This window comes from Anomaloglossus baeobatrachus, chromosome 1 (genome assembly GCF_048569485.1).
Source record: "Anomaloglossus baeobatrachus isolate aAnoBae1 chromosome 1, aAnoBae1.hap1, whole genome shotgun sequence".
NCBI classification, from domain to species: domain Eukaryota; kingdom Metazoa; phylum Chordata; class Amphibia; order Anura; family Aromobatidae; genus Anomaloglossus; species Anomaloglossus baeobatrachus.
Genome location: NC_134353.1, coordinates 14,560,803 through 14,582,140, shown reverse-complemented (window position 1 = coordinate 14,582,140; position 21,338 = coordinate 14,560,803). Strand labels below are relative to the sequence as shown.

The following is a 21,338-nucleotide window of genomic DNA, read 5'->3' as shown; positions in this document are numbered from 1 at the left end:
TTGTGAAGATGGTCGCGCTGGGCGGGTTCCAGGAAATGTCCTATTGTACAATATAAAGGTGAGTAGAGATTATACGTGTTACTTCATCACATACGCCGAGCTGTGAAAACCACACGAAATGCAACATACTGATCGTAATCTTGTCCGATTCTCACAAAATGGATTTTCCAGTAACCGACTTTAGGTAGCAAGATTTGTCTAGCCAGTGTTCGATGGCCACATTGCCAGCCGAGGTCTGTATCTGCCGGTATATACAAAGATATCTGGTGGGTTTCTAAAGAGTTATATGTTCATTAATCACAACGAAGGCAACTTACATGTAAAAAAAGTATTTTATTAAAATCAACTATTTTCTGTACCACAGAATTAAATACAATGATCAGCACATCCTAATAAGAGTTGGCTCGGGGGCAGAGAGCCTTGTAAACATTCAGCAGTATAGGGGGGCACCTGTCAGGCTGTCCTGGTGTGGAAGCCTGGGGTCAAGAGTGGGAGATACAGACACAAAATGTAGAAAAAAGCTATATGGTCAAGAAGAGGAAAATTAATCATTGTATAATCTGGCATCAGTGCGGACCCCATGGCCGTACCCCATACTTTAAGTGGTCATTAATCAAATTAAATAACTACCATATGGTGAATTAAGCTATTATATACTTTGCTTTTTAAATGTCTTCCATAATCCTGGTATTAAGGATCTGTATAATATATACTTTTCTTTCTATATGTATTCCATCAGCCTGGTATTAAGACACCGTATACTATATACTTTGCATTCTATATGTCTTCTATCAGCCTGGTATTAAGGCACTGTATACTATATACTTTGCTTACTATCTGTCTCCCATCAGCCTGGTATTAAGACACTATACTATTGCTTTCATTGTATAATCTGGCATCAGTGTGGACCCCATGGCTGTACCCCATACTTTTAAGTGGTAATTATTCACATGAAATAACCACCATATGGTGAACTAAGCTAGGATGATATACTTTGCTTTCTATATGTCTTCCATCAGCCTGGTATTAAGGCACCATATACTATATACCTTGCTTTCTATATGTCTTCCATCAGCCTGGTATTAAGGCACCGTATACTATATACTTTGCTTTCTATATGTCTTCCATCAGCCTGGTATTAAGGCACCATATACTATATACCTTGCTTTCTATATGTCTTCCATCAGCCTGGTATTAAGACACTGTATACTATCTCTTTCATTGTATAATCTGGCATCAGTGTGGACCCCATGGCTGTACACCATACTTTTAAGTGGTCATTATTCATATGAAATAACCACCATATGGTGAATTAAGCTAGGACAATATACTTTGCTTTCTATACGTCTTCCATCAGCCTGGTATTAAGGCACCGTATACTATATACCTTGCTTTCTATATGTCTTCAATCAGCCTGGTATTAAGGCACCGTATACTATATACCTTGCTTTCTATATGTCTTCCATCAGCCTGGTATTAAGGCACTGTATACTATATACCTTGCTTTCTATATGTCTTCCATCAGCCTGGTATTAAGGCACCGTATACTATATACTTTGCATTCTATAGGTCTTCTATTAGCCTGGTATTAAGGCACTGTATACTATATACTTTGCTGTCTATATGTCTCCCATCAGCCCGGTATTAAGACACTGTATACTATCTCTTTCATTGTATAATCTGGCATCAGTGTGGACCCCATGGCTGTACACCATACTTTTAAGTGGTAATTATTCATATGAAATAACCACCATATGGTGAATTAAGCTAGGACAATATACTTTGCTTTCTTTATGTCTTCCATCAGCCTGGTATTAAGGCACCATATGCTAAATACCTTGCTTTCTATATGTCTTCCATCAGCCTGGTATTAAGGCACCGTATACTATATACTTTGCATTCTATATGTCTTCTATCAGCCTGGTATTAAGGCACTGCATACTATATACTTTGCTTTCTATATGTCTTCCATCAGCCTGGTATTAAGACACTGTATACTATCTCTTTCATTGTATAATCTGGCATCAGTGTGGACCCCATGGCTGTTCCCCATACTTTTAAGTGGTCATTATTCATATGAAATAACCACCATATGGTGAATTAAGCTAGGACAATATACCTTGCTTTCTATATGTCTTCAATCAGCCTGGTATTAAGGCACCGTATGCCATGGAAATGACTTCATTCGTCAGTCTGCCTATAGACTGACACTAGTGGTTCCGATAGCAAATAAATAGATTAAAGGGACACTTTAAATTGTAAAAATATAGGAGTAAAAATGTCTTGTATATCATATAATAGGGAAGATCCTCACTCTGGAGAAATAAAAATGCAGCGGCGATCGGACATAACAGTACCAGTCCATCTAAATTGTAACAAAATAATTTCTAGAAAATCCACTGGAGGACGTCTACAGCAGTGATCAGCAATCTGTGCAAAAACTACAACTTCCAGCATTCCCATATAGCTGCAGTCTCATCTACTACCAGGGAACGTTACCAATCACCACTAGGACCATGTGCGTTTCCAGAATATCAGCACCAGCTAATACGTGTATATAGTATACTGTCCATATTGCACTATTCATATCTCCTATGGGAGCAGAGGACGATGTAAACGCGTACAGTATATAATATACAGCATATAAGCGAGTCCCTTGACTACTGATCACTGGTGTGAGGTCTGATCTGCACAGAGTACTGATACAATATATGAATGAGCCTCCCTGGGTATAAGTATAGGTATGGCGTCGTCCGCACTATGACACACCACCCATGAATGTACAGTCCTCAGGAGAAGTCCTTCATCATCCATCAGTGGGACGTCCAGTCGCTCATGGGTGGATTTCCAATCCTTGGAGAAAATTATAACACGGGCCATATTGAAGGGAATTATTTTTCTTCTCTTCCTTCTTCTTCTCATGGAATCAACACTCAATCCATGGACAGAAAATCTGGCATGGACGTCATCAAAAGTCCACGTGAGAGGACATGGCAAGTATTCACCATAGGAAGCATCGGATCAGATGAAAGGTGTCACTTTTCTCTGGCTCAACGTGGGTGAAAGATGAGATATTGTTATTTTTGGCTTTCTCTTTACATCCAATACTCCTGCATATCTTACTCCTATAAGGCACTGAAAAAAGGCTTAATATTGGTCCACAAAAAGGATGAAAGTCTTCTTCACGCTCAGACCAGGTCCAGTAGAACATCACCGGAGCGTACGTCTCATATGGGAATCATTACAAATACATTGGAGAAGACCATGGACGTTCCTCCATGAAGTACCTCAGTGCATTGAAGGCTCGCTTGGTATCCAGTATGATCGGAGACCTTGACATGTCTACAGTCTCAATATGGAAACCTCAGCCGCTTAGGATCTTTTCATCCTCATGGTGCAAATATCAGGATGGCTTGTCTCCTTGTTCCTGGCTTCGTTTCCCACGCTTGGATTACTGACTGCATCATTGTTTTTGGAGAAAGGCTGCAGCTGTCGCTTGAACTCTACTTCCAGGCTTTGGCCTTCAATAAGAAAGAAATATAATTCAGGTTTTGGATATTTATATGTATCTGTAACTTTCAATGTTAAAAAGGTCAAAAAAGGAATATGGTGGAGGAAAATTAGAGTACGATTAGGAGATTCTGAAGGCCCTCAATAGTAACACGAGTCACCTACCAGTGGGAGGCTTTCTTCTGCAAGGCTGAGTTGGTCAGAGGAGGTTTCAATGGTGTCTTCACCAGGAGACTTTCCTTCTGGACAGGGTTCCCGGGAAGAGGCTTTCGGGGAGGATTAAGCTTCGAAACCAAAGAAAAAAAGCCACATTATTGTGTAATTCGTCCGGAATACAGCAGAATATCTGCACTAGAAAGTTTTGTGCAGCAGTACCTGTGGGGTCCGGAGAGGACATGAAGGGAGGGGCTTCTTAGGCGGCAGGAGTTTTATGTGCTGGCTGTCCTGCTTGGCTGGGATGATTGGGGAGGACTTGACTGGTGGAGGAGGTCTGGTTGGTTTCAGCTGTATGCTGGTCTTGTGTGTCTGGATGCTTGGTGGTACCAATGGACGCACAATGTTGACCGGCTGGGAGTTGACCTGCGAGGGCGCACTCTTCCCTTGGAAAGCAGGCCAAGAGCTCTGTGTAGAGAAAGCAAAAGATCAAGTACGCCGAAAAGTGCACAGGAAACGATGTGACGTGAAGAGGAAAATGGATTCACAGTATTGAGATTCACTTGATGCATATTTATGTATGAGGTTCGAAAATCACAAGACAGGCCTGGTTCTCCGCTTACCCCAAGCCCGGACTTACTTAGATCGATGCATGGACTTCTCTCTAAGCATTGGAGCATTTCAACCTTACCTTTTGTGTTGCTGGAGATGCGGCCGGTGGTGGGAAACTGCGCTGGGTGAAGATGGTGTTTGAGTGTCCTCTACCTGGCTGCTGGCGATGAACCGTCCCCATTCTGGAAAATGGCAACAAAACCATGGAAAAACTCATAGTAAATATGCAAAAAGATTATTTTTTTACCATGGACATGTGTCGGATGTCAGAGCTCCTGGTGCAGAAATGTGAAATGAGGACCCTACTGAGAACTGTCCTATGCAAAAAAGGTCCTCTAGGACCACTCAGTCACCAACACAAGGAGCTATGGTCACATCGACGACTAAGTACTATATTCTAGCACAGCTGGGCACCAGTCCTCCATGTGCCACGTTACCATTGGTTCTGAAACCTAAATGTGATGAGGATATGGCTCCTGAACCTAGAGAGGCTCCTCCAAATGACGAAATCGAGGTCCACTCACCTGCACTTTGCTTTGCTCTTGTTCACCCATTTCTTCAGTTGAGAATCTGGTTTTCTGTACCAATAGTACATCCCAAATCCGGCAAGTGGGAAGATGACCAGGAAGAGGAGGAGCAGGAAGACGATAAGGCCTTCTTGGACTGTGGAGGGAAACATATGATGTCAGAGGGTGGACGTCAGTGTGGTGGAACATGGTCTCCGCCTAGATGGTGACAACACGTATAACCACATAACTCACAGTCATCTGGCACTGGCCCACTGTCGATGCTTCCTCCATCACCAGATGTGTCGCAATACGGAGGGTCCCAGCCGGCGTTACAATGGCAGTTTCCTTTACTGTTGCATACCTAGACAAGGGTAAATATCTGCTCAGTAACAAACCTTCAGCTGAGAGAAGAATGAGGTCCAGAGTAGCTCTGAGCTTTTGATGCTGGTTGTTGTTTCACTGCAATTGTTACTTTTTATGTTTGTATTTTCTGAGGACTCACCCCGTGCCCATTGCATCGCGCTATACATTTATCCCATTCGAAGAAGGAAGCGTTCTGGCACTGGCGATCTTTACACACCTAAAAGGAGAGGCAAGAGCAACGTCACACTGGGGTCTACTGTAATGAGGTCACCCAGAAAGAAAGTGTGGTCCAAAATATACTAACAGGAATATGAAACCTTCACATCATCAGGAAAGAAGAGACAAAACACCAGAGAACAGAAAGAAAGACATGGAGACCAATGAGAGTGGTCATATGGAGTGTCTGCGAGACCCCAAAGGTGAGGAATGGGGAAAAATGCTCAGGTGTTCTGGGTTTCAGCTTCCCAATACCTAATTCCCATGGGAATTAATCCAATGACAGATGGAACGGATCAGACTTGTTTCCCAGCAGATCCCACAGATGAGATCAGGAATCTGGAGACAAGTCATCACCTGGATCCTCAGACCAATCCTGACCGACTATTGTGCTGCTGAACATGGCTCTGCCCTTCGTAAACCCTGGCACTATGAATGGGATCTGTAAAGTGTCACATCCACATGCTGTCCGCAGAACATCACCATTGCACTGCCACCACCAACTCGTCTTCTTGCATCATGGTGCCAGACAATGTGAAGTGCCCATGTTGCGGGCGGGGAGGGCGCGCTGCGCTCACCATGCTCGGGTTCGGCGCTGCTGCTGCTCGGTGGCTCGAGCGGTGGGCCGGATCCGGGGACTCGAGCGGCGCTCCTCGCCCGTGAGTGAAAAGGGGGGTTGTGTGGTTTGGGGATTTGGTCCGTGACGCCACCCACGGTTTGTGGTGAGCTTGGGGCACCACCGCTGCTGGTGACGGGGATCCTGGGAGCGATGGCAGGGAGCAGCTAAGATGTTGTTTCCCCCTCCGTGGGTAGGGGTTGGTTGTCCCGGGGCCCGGTAGGGTGTCACGGGGAGGTACGGTTGGTGAGGTGCAGGGTCGCAGGGGCAGCGCGGTGCCGGATGGCACGGTGGTACTCACTCTGCCAAGAACAGATGCAGAGTCTCCGGTAAAACAAATGGCTGGATGGACGGGTCCCGCAGCCGGCTGCTGTGGTTTCTCCGGGACGGTTGATAGTGGCTGCATTTCCCTGCACCTTTTGTGTAACTTCGGTCCTGATGGCTTCCCACCGGTAACCCGCTCCCCAGCGTGGATATAAGCCAGAGGAGCCCTTTTGCCCGCAGTCTCTGGCCCTGGGAATTCTAGCTGTGGCGGTAGCTGTATTTCTCTGTTGCTGTTTGGACGGTTGCCTTCAGTTGGGTCTTGGCTGTTTGGAAACCCCTGGGGTTCCGGTCACTAACGGATTTGACCTGTTTAACGGCGAAGCCCTGCCAGTTTGTGCTGGCTTCTCTTCGCTCCCTGGTTCGGTACCGGCGGGCCACAGCCCGTCCCCGGTCCTACGGTTCCGCGTCGATCTGCCTCTCCTGCAGACGGCAACCAACGTCTGCCAACCTTGCTCTTGGTGCCCGGGCCACGTACCCGGACACGGTCAGTTTGCTCCTCTACTACCACTTTTACTCCTCTCTCTTTCACCTCTCTAACTGTTCTGACTTCCTTTCCCGCCTCCAGGACTGTGAACTCCTCAGTGGGTGGGGCCAACCGCCTGGCTCCACCCCACCTGGTGCGGACATCAGCCCCTGGAGGGAGGCAACAAGGATTTGGTGTCTCGCTGATGTGCCTATCTCGGGGTGTGGGGTGTGTTGTTGCAGTACCTGTGACGACCTGGCTAGTCCAGGACGCCACATTCCCCCTTGGTTAAATGCAGACCGTCCGCGGGCTGCCCGTCCATCACCGGTTTTGTTTTCACAACTGAAAAAGGTAAAACATATAAAAACATTGAACAAGCATTTTTCATGAATCTTCCCTTAACGAGAGGCACGGTACTTTAACGTTACAAACGGTGGTCAATTTTTTTTATTAAACAGATGGCTTCCGCTCTCCCACCCAAACAACCTGGCCCTGATGCTGCCCCTAAGAAGTTGGCAGCACCCCTTGACCCCAGTCCAGATCCAGGCTGCCCGAGCGGGAACTGGTACGGTGTTTCGCACCCTATGGTCACTTCAGGGGACCCCACGTCCATGGGGGACCCCTGACCCCCGGAGGATCGCCACCGGTTACGGTAGTGGCGGGCCTGGGCTGGTGCTTGGGCCTCCTGGCCTACTCTCAATTTGGCGTCCAGGGCAAACCACCCCTCTCTCCACAATACCGCGTGTATGTAACTAAGTCGCCCGAGAGCAGGTTGCGGCCCGGGTAGTCCTCTGGCAGATGGGCATTAACGTCCCGACGGGCCACAAACACCTCGGCCTCCAGGCCCGGCTCGAAGATAAATCCGTATCCCCGACGGACATCGAACCTTCTCACTTGCCCCTCGTTGATCGGGCCCCGTACCTGGAAGGTGGCTCTGCGGAGGTTCTCTTTTTCTTGGATGGTGCGGGCTATCAGTTCAGCCTTCCGTTTCTCCCTCTCCGCAATTTCTCGGCCCAGCGGGGTCGGTTCCCTGTCCCAGTAAGGGGCTACTGCTTGCCCCTGCGCGCGGGTCGGGCCCCGCGGGCCTTCCACTACACTGCCCACAACTGGCGCCCTCTGTGGAAGGTCCCGCGGTGACACGGCTTGGGGCGCTGCCTTGCAGCAACGACCCGGCGCAGCCTCAGCCGAGGCATGGTGGATGGGTACAGGGGTCCTCTCCCGCTTTACCTCCGCCTCCTCCTGCACGGGACAGATCACCGGAGCCGGAACGGGAGTAGGCACGGTCACTTCTGGTTCCGTCGGCACGTCTTCGCTGCCAGGTGACGCTTTCGGGAGCTTCCAGGGAAGCGGCTCGGGGCAGCTACGGGCTTCGGCTGCAGGTGGGTCCGCTTGGGCGGACAGACAGGGTTCCGCTACCGGTTGCGGTGGTAGTGGGCCTAGTGGCGGGGCAGCGGCACCCAACACGGGTAGTGGTGGAGGCAGCAGGGCGAGCGGGCGCAGACCGGGCCCCTCAGCCGCAATGACCGATCCCGTAGGAACACAGGGGCGTGGGTCGCTTAGCCGCTCTTCCAATTCTTCCTCCACCTCGCGTCTTCGTATCGCCGCCACCACGTCCGCCATGTCAGCCTCCCACTCGTCCAGGAGGAGCTGCATTCGGACCTGCAGGCGGCTGCTCAGCTGGACGGTCCGGACCTCCACCCACGCTGCGGTTCCAGGCGAGGGCGCGGGGACTGTGGTATTACCGGACGGACGGTGCATACTGGCAGCGGTATCTTCCAGGAACCAAATATGGCCGCAGAGTCCTGGTGTCCCTGCTTTTATAGCCGCGGTTCACATGCGGCCGGACGCCATCCGTCCCCCCTTGGCTCTTTCTCAGCACCTCCTCTTCAGGGGCGGAGCTTCGGCCTTCGCGCCTCCACTGCTCGAGAAGACGCTCGAGCGGGAAAGTCTTCGCACCCAAGATGGCGGCTTCTGAGATTTTTAGGCCGGACGCCGCCGGCGGGACACAAGGCGCACTTCTACCAGCCGGCAGAACGGTAAGATCCTGTTCGTGACGCCAAGTTGTCGCGGGCGGGGAGGGCGCGCTGCGCTCACCACGCTCGGGTGCGGCGCTGCTGCTGCTCGGTGGCTCGAGCGGTGGGCCGGATCCGAGGACTCGAGCGGCGCTCCTTGCCCGTGAGTGAAAAGGGGGGTTGTGTGGTTTGGGGATTTGGTCCGTGACGCCACCCACGGTTTGTGGTGAGGTTGGGGCACCACCGCTGCTGGTGACGGGGATCCCGGGAGCGATGGCAGGGAGCAGCTGGGATGTTGTTTCCCTCTCCGTGGGTAGGGGTTGGTTGTCCCGGGGCCCGGTAGGGTGTGACGGGGAGGTACGGTTGGTGAGGTGCAGGGTCGCGGGGGCAGCGCGGTGCCGGATGGCACGGTGGTACTCACTCAGCCAAGAACAGATGCAGAGTCTCCGGTAAAACAAGCGGCTGGATGGACGGGTCCCGCAGCTGGCTGCTGTGGTTTCTCCCGGACGGTTGGTGGTGGCTGCCTTTCCCTGCACCTTTTGTGTAACTTCGGTCCCGATGGCTTTCCACCGGTAACCCGCTCCCCAGCGTGGATATAAGCCGGAGGAGCCCTTTTGCTCTGGCCCTGGGAATTCTAGCTGTGGCGGTAGCTGTATTTCCCTGTTGCTGTTTGGACGGTTGCCTTCAGTCGGGTCTTGGCTGTTTGGAAATCCCTGGGATTCCGGTCACTAACGGATTTGACCTGTTTAACGGCGACTCCAAGCCTGGTCGGGGTCTGCAGGCCCTGCCGGTTTGTACTGGCTTCTCTTCGCTCCCCGGTTCGGTACCGGCGGGCCACCGCCCGTCCCCGGTCCTACGGTTCCGCGTCGATCTGCCTCTCCTGCAGACGGCCACCAACGTCTGCCAACCTTGCTCTTGGTGCCCAGGCCACGTACCCGGACACGGTCAGTTTGCTCCTCTACTACCACTTTTACTCCTCTCTCTTTCACCTCTCTAACTGTTCTGAATTCCTTTCCCGCCTCCAAGACTGTGAACCCCTCAGTGGGTGGGGCCAACCGCCTGGCTCCACCCCACCTGGTGTGGACATCAGCCCCTGGAGGGAGGCAACAAGGATTTGGTGTCTGGCTGATGTGCCTATCTCGGGGTGTGGGGTGTGTTGTTGCAGTACCTGTGATGACCTGGCTAGTCCAGGGCGCCACACCCACCTGACCACCGCCAGGACCCAGGTGTCCCCACAGATCAGCCATGTACAGAGTGTGGACACGACCCAGGACTCACCATGCCATCGCCACACTTGGTACCCGTCATGACCAGCCCAGGGTCGGAGGAGTCTCCCTCTTCCTCCTGCACAGAGTAGGAGTGCGTCCCCCGACACTTCACCTCGTGCCCGTTAATCTGGATGGTGGTGTCCATGGACACGGTGTTCTCTTGTTTTGGGCGCTGAGCGCTGCTCTCACACTGGATTTTTCCACACTTCGCATCTCTGAAACAAAAAAACATCCAGAATAATTTATATATTTTGGAAAACCCTTAAATGATTGACAAAAAGTCCTATCACTAAGTCAACACCAACAAATGTAATGCATTTCTGATCCTGCCTGACAACCATGACCTGACCCTCAGGGTATCTGACAACCCTCATGTCGTCTCCTCATTAGTATATGTGCAATTCCTCCACCACCAAGCTGGTGACTTCTTTACAGTCTCATCGCTTTCCTCTCCTTTGTATATGTGATGCTTCTTATCCTACCGTCTCCCCCCATGATGACCTTTGAGTGATCCTGTGAAGGCGTCTCCCACTCCAGTGTCCAGGGAATCATTCACCCGACGCTTTCGGGCACCAGGGGCTGGTGGAGCGCCACATACCCGGAGTGGTGGGATGAGTGGGCTCTGAAGCATTGTGTCTCCTGGGAGCACTGCTCTTAGTCAGAGACACAATGATTCCCATCAGTCATTATTACCTCATCCTTCGTGTCACTCACTTAGATTTACACTTCAGGAATTTTCCCTGGGCGTCTTTCCCGCAGTTTCCGTATTTATCCCCGGCCTTGTTCACATCAATGAAGCAGATGTCCTGAGCAGGCCGCGCTCCTAGGGGAGGAAATGGAACAACATCAAGATGGAGAATTCAAGGGGAGAACTCTGAGCCGGCCACACTCCTGGGGGAAAAAATGGGACAACATCAAGACAGAGAACTCAAGGTGAGATGTCTGAGCAAGCCCCGCTCCTAAGGGAAGAAACGAGAGAATATCAAGATGCAGAACTGAAGGTGAATACTCTGAGCCAGCCGCGTTCTTGGAGGAAGAAACGAGACAACATAAAGATGGAGAATTCAAGGTGAGAGCTTTGAGCCGTTTTTGCTCCTGAGGGAAGTAAGGAGACAACATAAAGATGGAGAATTCAAGGTGAGATGTCTGAGCCGGCCCCGCTCCTGACGGAAGAAACGAGAGAATATCAAGATGGAGAAGTCAGGGTGAGAACTCTGAGCCGTTCTTGCTCCTGAGGGAAGAAACGATACAACATAAAGATGGAGAATTTAAGGTGAGATGTCTGAGCCGGCCCCGCTCCTGAGGGAAGAAACGAGAGAATATCAAGATGGAGAAGTCAGGGTGAGAACTCTGAGCCGTTTTTGCTCCTGAGGGAAGAAACGAGACAACATAAAGATGGAGAATTCAAGGTGAGATGTCTGAGCCGGCCCCGCTCCTGAGGGAAGAAACGAGAGAACATAAAGATGCAGAATTCAAGGTGAGAACTCTGAGCCAGCCGCACTCCTGAGATAAGAAACAAGAGAACATAAAGATAGAGAATTCAGGGTGAGAACTCTGAGTCAGTCGTGTTATTGAGAGAAGAAATGAGAAAACATCAAGACGGAAAATTCAAGGTGAGAACTCTGAGCTGGCTATGCTGCTGAGGGAAGAAATGAGAGAATATAGCACCCCTGCGGTACCAGGTGCCACAAATGTGAACGTGGAAACCCAAACCCTGGAATATCCGTGCCAGTCAACACACCAGCACCTTCAGGCCACATACACAACCCCAATACCAAACTGGGAGACTACCTAGTAACAGGTAAAAGGGATGGGCACTGACTGGATAGTCGCTACCCAATCTGTTGGGAGAGACCCAGCAAGGGAAGGGGCCAATGGTCAGTTAGAAAGTTGGCGGGAGGAAGTGGTGTCCAGTCAGAAAAGGAAGTGAAGGAGAGAGGAGTTGAGAGTAGTAGTTGGAGGAGTGGGAGAGTGAAAGTGCAGAAAGAAAGGAAAAGACCGGAAGTAACAACGGAGTGCTGTAACAGGAGTGAGGGACTGTGGAGTAAGGAACCAGGACTCCAGGGACCGTAGGTTACCTGTGGAAGTGGAAAGTTCCAGGGACCGCGGGGCACCTGTGGAAGTCTGAAACCTAGGCTCACAGGACTCAGCATGAGGCGGGGTGCAGACCCTAGGACAGCGGGACACTTTATGGTCAGTTGTTAAATCTGCCAGGTGGAAAGATCTCCAGGGTCTATCGCCAACCAAAGAGTCTAAAGCATCAGCAGCAATGAGGGGATCGGGGATTGACCCCCTTAAATAGTCCAGACTGCCTGCAATAGGACCAAGACAGAAACGGAGGGGTTTCCAAGAAGATCTAGGCCACAGGAACCCAATACAAAAGAGTGTACACGGAGGACAGCCAACCCAGGTCACAGCTGGCATGGAGAACAAGGGGAGCGGGAACACCTGGAACCAGCACCAGCGGGTCCAAACACTGAAACAAAGTATAGACAAGGCAAGTTAAAACTGTAATACTGGTGTGGACTGTTTCCCCATCGCCTCCGTACACATAGGCTATGTGCGCACAGTGCATTTTTCGCGGCATTTTTGCGCGTTTTTCGGGTGCGTTTTTGGCCTCAAAACTGCATGACTTTGCTTCCCTAGCAAAGTCTATGAGTTTTCAGTTTTGCTGTCCGCACACAACTGTTTTTTTAAGCTGCGTTTTTGAGCTTGAAAAAAAAAATGGACATGTCAATTCTTTCCTGCGTTTTTCTGCGTTTTCCGCCCATGCAATGCATTGGAAAAACGCAGCGAAACGCAGAGATCAAAAACACAGCAAAACGCAGCCAAAAACGCACAAAATCGCGGTAAAAACGCATGCGTTTTTTTATGCGTTTTTCGATGCAGATGCATTTTTGTGCGTTTTTAGCGGCCAAAAACGCACAAAAACGCAGCGTCAAAAAAACGCAGCGTGCGCACATAGCCATACACTGACTGTTCCCTACTACAATCCCAAACATCCACTGCTGGGGTCTAGCCCTGCTTGCGGAGGGCCCAAAACACCTAAGCTGCACTACTCCATCAGCCCCAGTAGAACCCTGCAGCGGCGGCTTTAATAATCTGGCTGCACACCGCAAGTGGCATAGTCAAAAAACTCTTTATTTTTATTTCTCCCTTTTCTTTTATTTTTACCCCATTTTATTCGGACCGACCCCCAGGGTCACGGAACTGGGCATCGGCTGCGACCATGACTTCCCTGAGTGTCACACACACCCGGGACCGAGTACTCCACAGCCCTGGGGCGTCACAAGAACATCAGGACGGAGAACTCAAGGTGACATCTCTGAGCCGGCCGTGCCACTGAGTGAAGACACGAGAGAACATCAAGACTGAGAACTCTGAGCTTGTCCCGATCCATAGGGGAGAAACTAGAGAACATCAAGATGCAGAATTCAAGGTGACATATCTGAGCCGGCCGTGCCACTGAGGGAAGACACGAGTGAACATCAAGACTGAGAACTCTGAGCTGGCCCCGCTCCTGAGGGCAGAAACTAGAGAACATTAAGATTCAGAATTCAAGGTGAGAACTCTGAGCCGGCCGTGCCACTGAGAGAAGAAACGAGAGAACATCAAAATGGAGAATGGAAGGAGAGAACTGTGAGGTAGTCATGCTCCTGGGGGAAGAAAATAGAGAACATCAAGATGGAGAATTCAAGGTGAGATCTCTGAGCCAGCCGTGCTCCTGAGGGATGAAACGAGAGATCATCAAGACGGAGAACTCAAGGTGAGAACTCTGAGCTGGCGGCCATGCTCCGGGGGAGACACCCAGAGAACATCAAGATGGAGAATTGTAGGTGAGAACTGTGAGGTGGTCATGCCACTGAGAGAAGAAACGAGAGAACATCAAGATGGAGAATTCAAGGTGAGATCTCTGAGCCGGCCATGCCACTGAGAGAAGAAACGAGAAAACATCAAGTCTGATGATCAACATGCAGAATTCTAGGTGACATGTCTGAGCCTGCCGTGTCACTGAGAAAAGAAATGAGGGAACATCAAGATGGAGAATTCAAGGTGAGACCTCTGAGCCAGCCTCACTCATGAAGTAAGAAACAAGAGAACATGAAGAAAGAGAATTCAGGGTGAGAACTCTAAGCCAGTCGCGCTCCTGAGAGAAGAAGAGAACTTTGAGCTGGCCGTGCTCCTGGGGAAAGAAACAGAGGAACATCAAGATGCAGAATTGAAGGTGAGAACTGTGAGGTGGTCATTCTCCTGGGGGAGGAAACAAGAGAATATCAAGATGGAGAATTCAAGGTGAATACTCTGAGCCGGCCGCACTCCTGAGGAAAGAAACGAGAGAAAATGAATTTGGAGAATTCAAGGTGAGAACTCTGAACTAGCCGTGCCACTGAGGAAAGAAACAAGAGAACATCAAGACTGAGAAATCAAGGTGAGAACTGTGAGGCGGCCGCACTCCTGAGGGACGAAACGAGAGAACATCAAGACTGAGAAATCAAGGTGAGAACTGTGAGGCGGCCGCACTCCTGAGGGACGAAACGAGAGAACATCAAGACTGAGAAATCAAGGTGAGAACTGTGAGGCGGCCGCACTCCTGAGGGACGAAACGAGAGAACATCAAGACTGAGAAATCAAGGTGAGAACTGTGAGGCGGCCGCACTCCTGAGGGACGAAACGAGAGAACATCAAGATGGAGAATTCAAGGTGAGAATTGTGAGGCGGCTGCAACATTGGCTGCTGAACGTGACATCAGATTCCCCGTCATCGCTGCTCTGAGGGATCAGCTGATACTTTACTTCAGCCAAATCCTGAACAAAACTGATCCAATGGAATCCAATGTACCAAAGCCAAATACAGGAATCTACAAGTGTCCAATCACAGGAATACAACAAAGAGGTATCCCGGGGTCAGTGCAGGATCAGCATAAAATGTATGTACAGTGACTGCACCAGCAGAATAGTGAGTGCAGCTCTGGAGTATAATACAGGAGGTAACTCAGGATCAGTAATGTAATGTATGTACACAGTGACTGCACTAGCAGAATAGTGAGTGCAGCTCTGGAGTATAATACAGGAGGTAACTCAGGATTCTCAAATTCTTGTATTTAGTGTTGGCATCAACATAAAAGCCCAATCTAATATATAAAGCTGAAAGTATGTGTGTGTGTGTGTGTGTGTATTTATATACAGTATGTATGTGTGTATGTATGTTTATATGTATGTACTGTATGTGTGTGTATTTGTGTGTCCGCTAAAAATATCTGCACCGTCGCATGTACAGTCACAAAATTTTGTACAGACACCCCATGTGACACAGGGAACGTCATAGACTATGTTTTGATGGGAAAATGTAACCCCGTGCTTTACAGTTATTCACCCAAAAACCTGCCTCCATTAAAGTGAATGGAGCTGCGAGCTACAGGTTATTAATAGGAGCTGTGATTGGTTGCTATAGGAAACGCAGGAAACATCGTATAAGAAGCATATGTGTGACGTAATATGATATTGGTGGAGAGAGAAATAGAGAGTGAGACAGAAAGAGACACAGAGAGAGAGAGACACACACAGACAAAAATAGAGAGACAGACAGGGAAAGAGACAGACGGAGACACAGAGAGAGACACACACAGACAAAAATAGAGAGACAGACAGGGAAAGAGACAGACGGAGACACACAGAGAGAGAGACACAGACAAAAATAGAGAGACAGATAGGGAAAGAGACAGACGGAGACACAGAGAGAGAGAGACACAGACAAAAATAGAGAGACAGACAGGGAAAGAGACAGACAGAGACACAGAGAGAGAGACAGACAGACAAAAATAGAGAGACAGACGGGGAAAGAGACAGACGGGGAAAGAGACAGACGGGGAAAGAGATAGACAGAGACAGATAGAGACAGATAGAGAGACAGACAGAAATGGAGAGAGACAGAGAGAGAGAGGGAGAGTGGGAGAAAGACAGAGAAACTTAGTTACTATCCCGAGTACTACAGCTAATATATATATATATATATATATATATATATATATATATATATATATATATATATATACTGTATATATATATATTTAAGTTAGTTGATAAGTTCCTGGGTGTGAATGTTTTTGTAAACATTGTACGTTACGCCTCTATGTACCTGCTCCCCAGAGGTGCAGACACTGCTGTCCGTGTGTCAGGCACATGCCGTTCATACAGTAGGCCTCGCCCATGGCGCAGGGAGAGCCGTCCAGCATGTAGACATTGGCCGGGCAGAAGGCGTTGTCTCCTCGGCAGAACTCCGGCAGGTCACAAGCCCCCGACTTCTCACGACAGAGGATCCCCGCAGATTTCAGCTATTGATAAAAAGAGAATAATGGTTTAGTATATGTTACGTTTTATAGAATCTCTGATGTGTAGTGTCAGTGCGCTCCCTCACCTGGCAGTTCTGGCAGCAGTCTCCATGCGCACACTGGGCGCCTTCCTTTAAGGTACAGTCTTTGGCATTGCAGCATGGATTGGTGCATTCCTGCAGGAGACATACTCTATGAGCAAGAGCTAAGACGAGACTACCATCTTGTTTGGTGAGACCACCTACTAGATGGTGAGACCATCTACAGGATACCAAGACCTCCTACAGGATGCTGAGACCACCTACAGGATACTAAGGCCACCTAAAGGATGGTGAGACCACCTACAGAAAGACGAGACTATCTACAAGATACTGAGACCACCTAAATAATGGTGAGACCACCTACAGGATACCAAGACCACCTACAGGATACCGAGACCACCTACAGGATACCAACACCACCTACAGAATACAGAAACCACCTACAGAAAGGTGAGACCACCTACAGGATACCGAGACCACCTACAGGATACCAACACCACCTACAGAATACAGAAACCACCTACAGAAAGGTGAGACCACCTACAGGATACCGAGACCACCTACAGGATACCAACACCACCTACAGAATACAGAAACCACCTACAGAAGGGTGAGACCACCTACAGGATACAGAGACCACCTACAAAATACCGAGACCTCCTACAGCATACCGAGACCTCCTACAGGATGGTGAAACCACCACAAGGATACTAAGGCCACCACCAAGATACTGAGACCACCTACAGAATGGTGAAACCACCACCAGGGTACCGAGACCACCTACATGGTGCAGACTTACCTCAGGCTCTCCACAATCGCACTGCTCTCCGTCCTCCAGGAAGCCGTTCCCGCACTTCTTGGCCATCACCAGGTCCTTGGTGTCCGGCATATTGAACAGGCACATCCCGCCGCCCTTCTGGAAGTATCCGCGCAGCTGCTGCTGACTGCAAGAGCTGAACTTCCGAGGGAAGGGATGTCTGGAAAAGTACAATGGGAATCAAGCCATGAGGCTATGAGAAAGAAACCATTCTCTCACAGACAACAATGCAGCCTGTGGATTAAGGATAGTATCTCTGCCTGTGGATTGCTGTTAGTGTACAAGGGACTATCCACAGCTGAGCAATATGGAGTTAAGTGAGGTGGCCAGAGGTCTGTGTAGACCTTATGGCGTACTCACTTATTGAGAAGGAGGGAGAGGTTGTGATGGTGTGATATTGTGGGTTGTGTATCATTTTCTGTAGGTTCGTATTTTAGGTGTGTTGCTCTGTCTATTCTATGTATTATTTGTCCTGTCTGCAGGTTAATCACCCCCTGCAGTGCTTCTGATCCTAGGAGAGGGGGAGAGGGACCTGGAAGCCACCCAAACTCTCTGCTTACCTAGGGGATTAGTCATTCTGTCTGAGAAAGACAAGAGAGAAGGAGTAAGATTGAACCTCTGAGGGAGAAGCTGACACCCCAGGGGGATTGAGACACCCTGATTTCACTGCATAAGGACTGCTGGAGGATTGTGACTAACCTCCTGGAACATTTATGTCATTACTGGACTACTTTACCCTCTGTATGGTGAATTATGTTATGGATCTTCTGATTTGCATGGAATAAAGGATCTTTGGATTGTTCCCCTATCTCCCTCTCTGCTGATTGTGTGATATCGGAGATTGACCCCGTGACAGTCTCTGCCTGTGGATCGCTGTTAGTGTCTCTGCCTGTGGATCGCTGTTAGTGTCTCTGCCTGTGGATTGCTGTTAGTGTCTCTGCCTGTGGATCAAGGATAGTGTCTCTGCCTGTGGGTCACTGCTAATATTTCTGCCTGTGGATCGCTGTTAGTGTCTCTGCCTGTGGATCGCTGTTAGTGTCTCTGCCTGTGGATCGCTGTTAGTGTCTCTGCCTGTGGATCGCTGTTAGTGTCTCTGCCTGTGGATCGCTGTTAGTGTCTCTGCCTGTGGATCGCTGTTAGTGTCTCAGCCTGTGGATCGCTGTTAGTGTCTCCACCTGTGGATAGCTGTTAGTGTCTCTGCCTGTGGATCGCTGTGTCTCCGCCTGTGGATCGCTGTGTCTCCACCTGTGGATCGCTGTCAGTGTCTCTGCCTGTGGATCGCTGTTAGTGTCTCCGCCTGTGGATCGCTGTTAGTGTCTCTGCCTGTGGATCGCTGTTAGTGTCTCCTCCTGTGGATCGCTGTTAGTGTCTCTGCCTGTGGATCGCTGTTAGTGTCTATGCCTGTGGATCGCTGTTAGTGTCTCCGCCTGTGGATCTCTGTTAGTGTCTCTGCCTGTGGATCGCTGTTAGTGTCTCCGCCTGTGGATCGGTGTTAGTGTCTCTGCCTGTGGATCGCTGTTAGTGTCTCTGCCTGTGGATCGCTGTTAGTGTCTCCGTCTGTGGATCGCTGTTAGTGTCTCCGCCTGTGGATCGCTGTTGGTGTCTCTGACTGTGGATCGCTGTTAGTGTCTCCACCTGTGGATCTCTGTTAGTGTCTCCGCCTATGGATAGCTGTGTCTCCACCTGTGGATCTCTGTTAGTGTCTCTGCCTTTGGATCGCTGTTAGTGTCTCCGCCTGTGGATCGCTGTTAGTGTCTCTGCCTGTGGATTGCTGTTAGTGTCTCCGCCTGTAGATCGCTGTTAGTGTCTCTGCCTGTAGATCGCTGTTAGTGTCTCTGCCTGTGGATCGCTGTTAGTGTCTCTGCCTGTGGATCGCTGTTAGTGTCTCTGCCTGTGGATCGCTGTTAGTGTCTCTGCCTGTGGATCGCTGTTAGTGTCTCTGCCTGTGGATCTCTGTTAGTGTCTCTGCCTGTGGATCTCTGTTAGTGTCTCTGCCTGTGGATCGCTGTTAATGTCTCCGCCTGTGGATCGCTGTTAATGTCTCCGCCTGTGGATCGCTGTGTCTCCACCTGTGAATCGCTGTCAATGTCTCTGCCTGTGGATCACTGTTAGTGTCTCCGCCTGTGGATCGCTGTTAGTGTCTCCACCTGTGGATCGCTGTTAGTGTGTCCGCCTGTGGATCGCTGTGTCTCTGCCTGTGAATCGCTGGTAGTGTCTCCACCTGTGGATAGCTGTTAGTGTCTCAGCCTGTGGATCGCTGTTAGTGTCTCAGCCTGTGGATCGCTGTGTCTCCACCTGTGGATCGCTGTTAGTGTCTCCGCCTGTGGATCGCTGTTAGTGTCTCTGCCTGTGGATCGCTGTTAGTGTCTCAGCCTGTGGATCGCTGTTAGTGTCTCCACCTGTGGATAGCTGTTAGTGTCTCTGCCTGTGGATCGCTGTTGGTGTCTCCGCCTGTGGATCGCTGTTAGTGTCTCTGCCTGTGGATCGCTGTTAGTGTCTCAGCCTGTGGATCGCTGTTAGTGTCTCCACCTGTGGATAGCTGTTAGTGTCTCTGCCTGTGGATCGCTGTTGGTGTCTCCGCCTGTGGATCGCTGTTAGTGTCTCTGCCTGTGGATCGCTGTTAGTGTCTCCGCCTGTGGATCGCAGTTAGTGTCTCCGCCTGTGGATCGCTGTTGGTGTCTCCGCCTGTGGATCGCTGTTAGTGTCTCCACCTGTGGATCGCTGTTAGTGTCTCTGCCTGTGGATCGCTGTTAGTGTCTCCGCCTGTGGATCGGTGTTAGTGTCTCTGCCTGTGGATCGCTGTTAGTGTCTCTGCCTGTGGATCGCTGTTAGTGTCTCCGTCTGTGGATCGCTGTTAGTGTCTCCGCCTGTGGATCGCTGTTGGTGTCTCTGACTGTGGATCGCTGTTAGTGTCTCCACCTGTGGATCTCTGTTAGTGTCTCCGCCTATGGATAGCTGTGTCTCCACCTGTGGATCTCTGTTAGTGTCTCTGCCTTTGGATCGCTGTTAGTGTCTCCGCCTGTGGATCGCTGTTAGTGTCTCTGCCTGTGGATTGCTGTTAGTGTCTCCGCCTGTAGATCGCTGTTAGTGTCTCTGCCTGTAGATCGCTGTTAGTGTCTCTGCCTGTGGATCGCTGTTAGTGTCTCTGCCTGTGGATCGCTGTTAGTGTCTCTGCCTGTGGATCGCTGTTAGTGTCTCTGCCTGTGGATCTCTGTTAGTGTCTCTGCCTGTGGATCTCTGTTAGTGTCTCTGCCTGTGGATCGCTGTTAATGTCTCCGCCTGTGGATCGCTGTTAATGTCTCCGCCTGTGGATCGCTGTGTCTCCACCTGTGAATCGCTGTCAATGTCTCTGCCTGTGGATCACTGTTAGTGTCTCCGCCTGTGGATTGCTGTTAGTGTCTCTGCCTGTGGATCGCTGTTAGTGTGTCCGCCTGTGGATCGCTGTGTCTCTGCCTGTGAATCGCTGTTAGTGTCTCCACCTGTGGATAGCTGTTAGTGTCTCAGCCTGTGGATCGCTGTTAGTGTCTCAGCCTGTGGATCGCTGTGTCTCCACCTGTGGATCGCTGTTAGTGTCTCCGCCTGTGGATCGCTGTTAGTGTCTCTGCCTGTGGATCGCTGTTAGTGTCTCTGCCTGTGGATCGCTGTTAGTGTCTCCGCCTGTGGATAGCTGTTAGTGTCTCTGCCTGTGGATCGCTGTTGGTGTCTCCGCCTGTGGATCGCTGTTGGTGTCTCCGCCTGTGGATCGCTGTTAGTGTCTCCGCCTGTGGATCGCTGTTGGTGTCTCCGCCTGTGGATCGCTGTTGGTGTCTCCGCCTGTGGATCGCAGTTAGTGTCTCCGCCTGTGGATCGCTGTTGGTGTCTCCGCCTGTGGATCGCTGTTGGTGTCTCCGCCTGTGGATCGCTGTTGGTGTCTCCGCCTGTGGATCGCTGTTAGTGTCTCCGCCTGTGGATCGCTGTTAGTGTCTCCGCCTGTGGATCGCTGTTAGTGTCTCCGCCTGTGGATCGCTGTTAGTGTCTCCGCCTGTGGATCGCTGTTAGTGTCTCCGCCTGTGGATCGCTGTTAGTGTCTCCGCCTGTGGATCGCTGTTAGTGTCTCTGCCTGTGGA

General features: G+C 50.2%; 1 protein-coding gene across 2 annotated transcripts in view; it reads right to left on the bottom strand.

Moving 5' to 3' along the window:
• Positions 1 to 313: 313 nt before the first annotated feature.
• LOC142303903 (disintegrin and metalloproteinase domain-containing protein 33-like) overlaps positions 314 to 21,338 on the bottom strand; it is a 119,925-nt gene continuing 98,900 nt past the window's right edge. For both annotated transcript variants that reach the window (XM_075345770.1, XM_075345777.1), the window contains exons 12-23: positions 17,215 to 17,392; positions 16,461 to 16,550; positions 16,182 to 16,377; positions 10,761 to 10,869; positions 10,057 to 10,261; positions 5,287 to 5,364; positions 5,037 to 5,145; positions 4,800 to 4,938; positions 4,355 to 4,457; positions 3,886 to 4,131; positions 3,676 to 3,794; positions 314 to 3,521 (exon numbers count right to left, since the gene is read on the bottom strand). In XM_075345770.1, the coding sequence (XP_075201885.1) occupies positions 3,464 to 3,521; positions 3,676 to 3,794; positions 3,886 to 4,131; positions 4,355 to 4,457; positions 4,800 to 4,938; positions 5,037 to 5,145; positions 5,287 to 5,364; positions 10,057 to 10,261; positions 10,761 to 10,869; positions 16,182 to 16,377; positions 16,461 to 16,550; positions 17,215 to 17,392 (1,630 nt within the window). In that variant the 3' untranslated portion in view covers positions 314 to 3,463. The remainder of the gene's footprint in view (positions 3,522 to 3,675; positions 3,795 to 3,885; positions 4,132 to 4,354; positions 4,458 to 4,799; positions 4,939 to 5,036; positions 5,146 to 5,286; positions 5,365 to 10,056; positions 10,262 to 10,760; positions 10,870 to 16,181; positions 16,378 to 16,460; positions 16,551 to 17,214; positions 17,393 to 21,338) is intronic.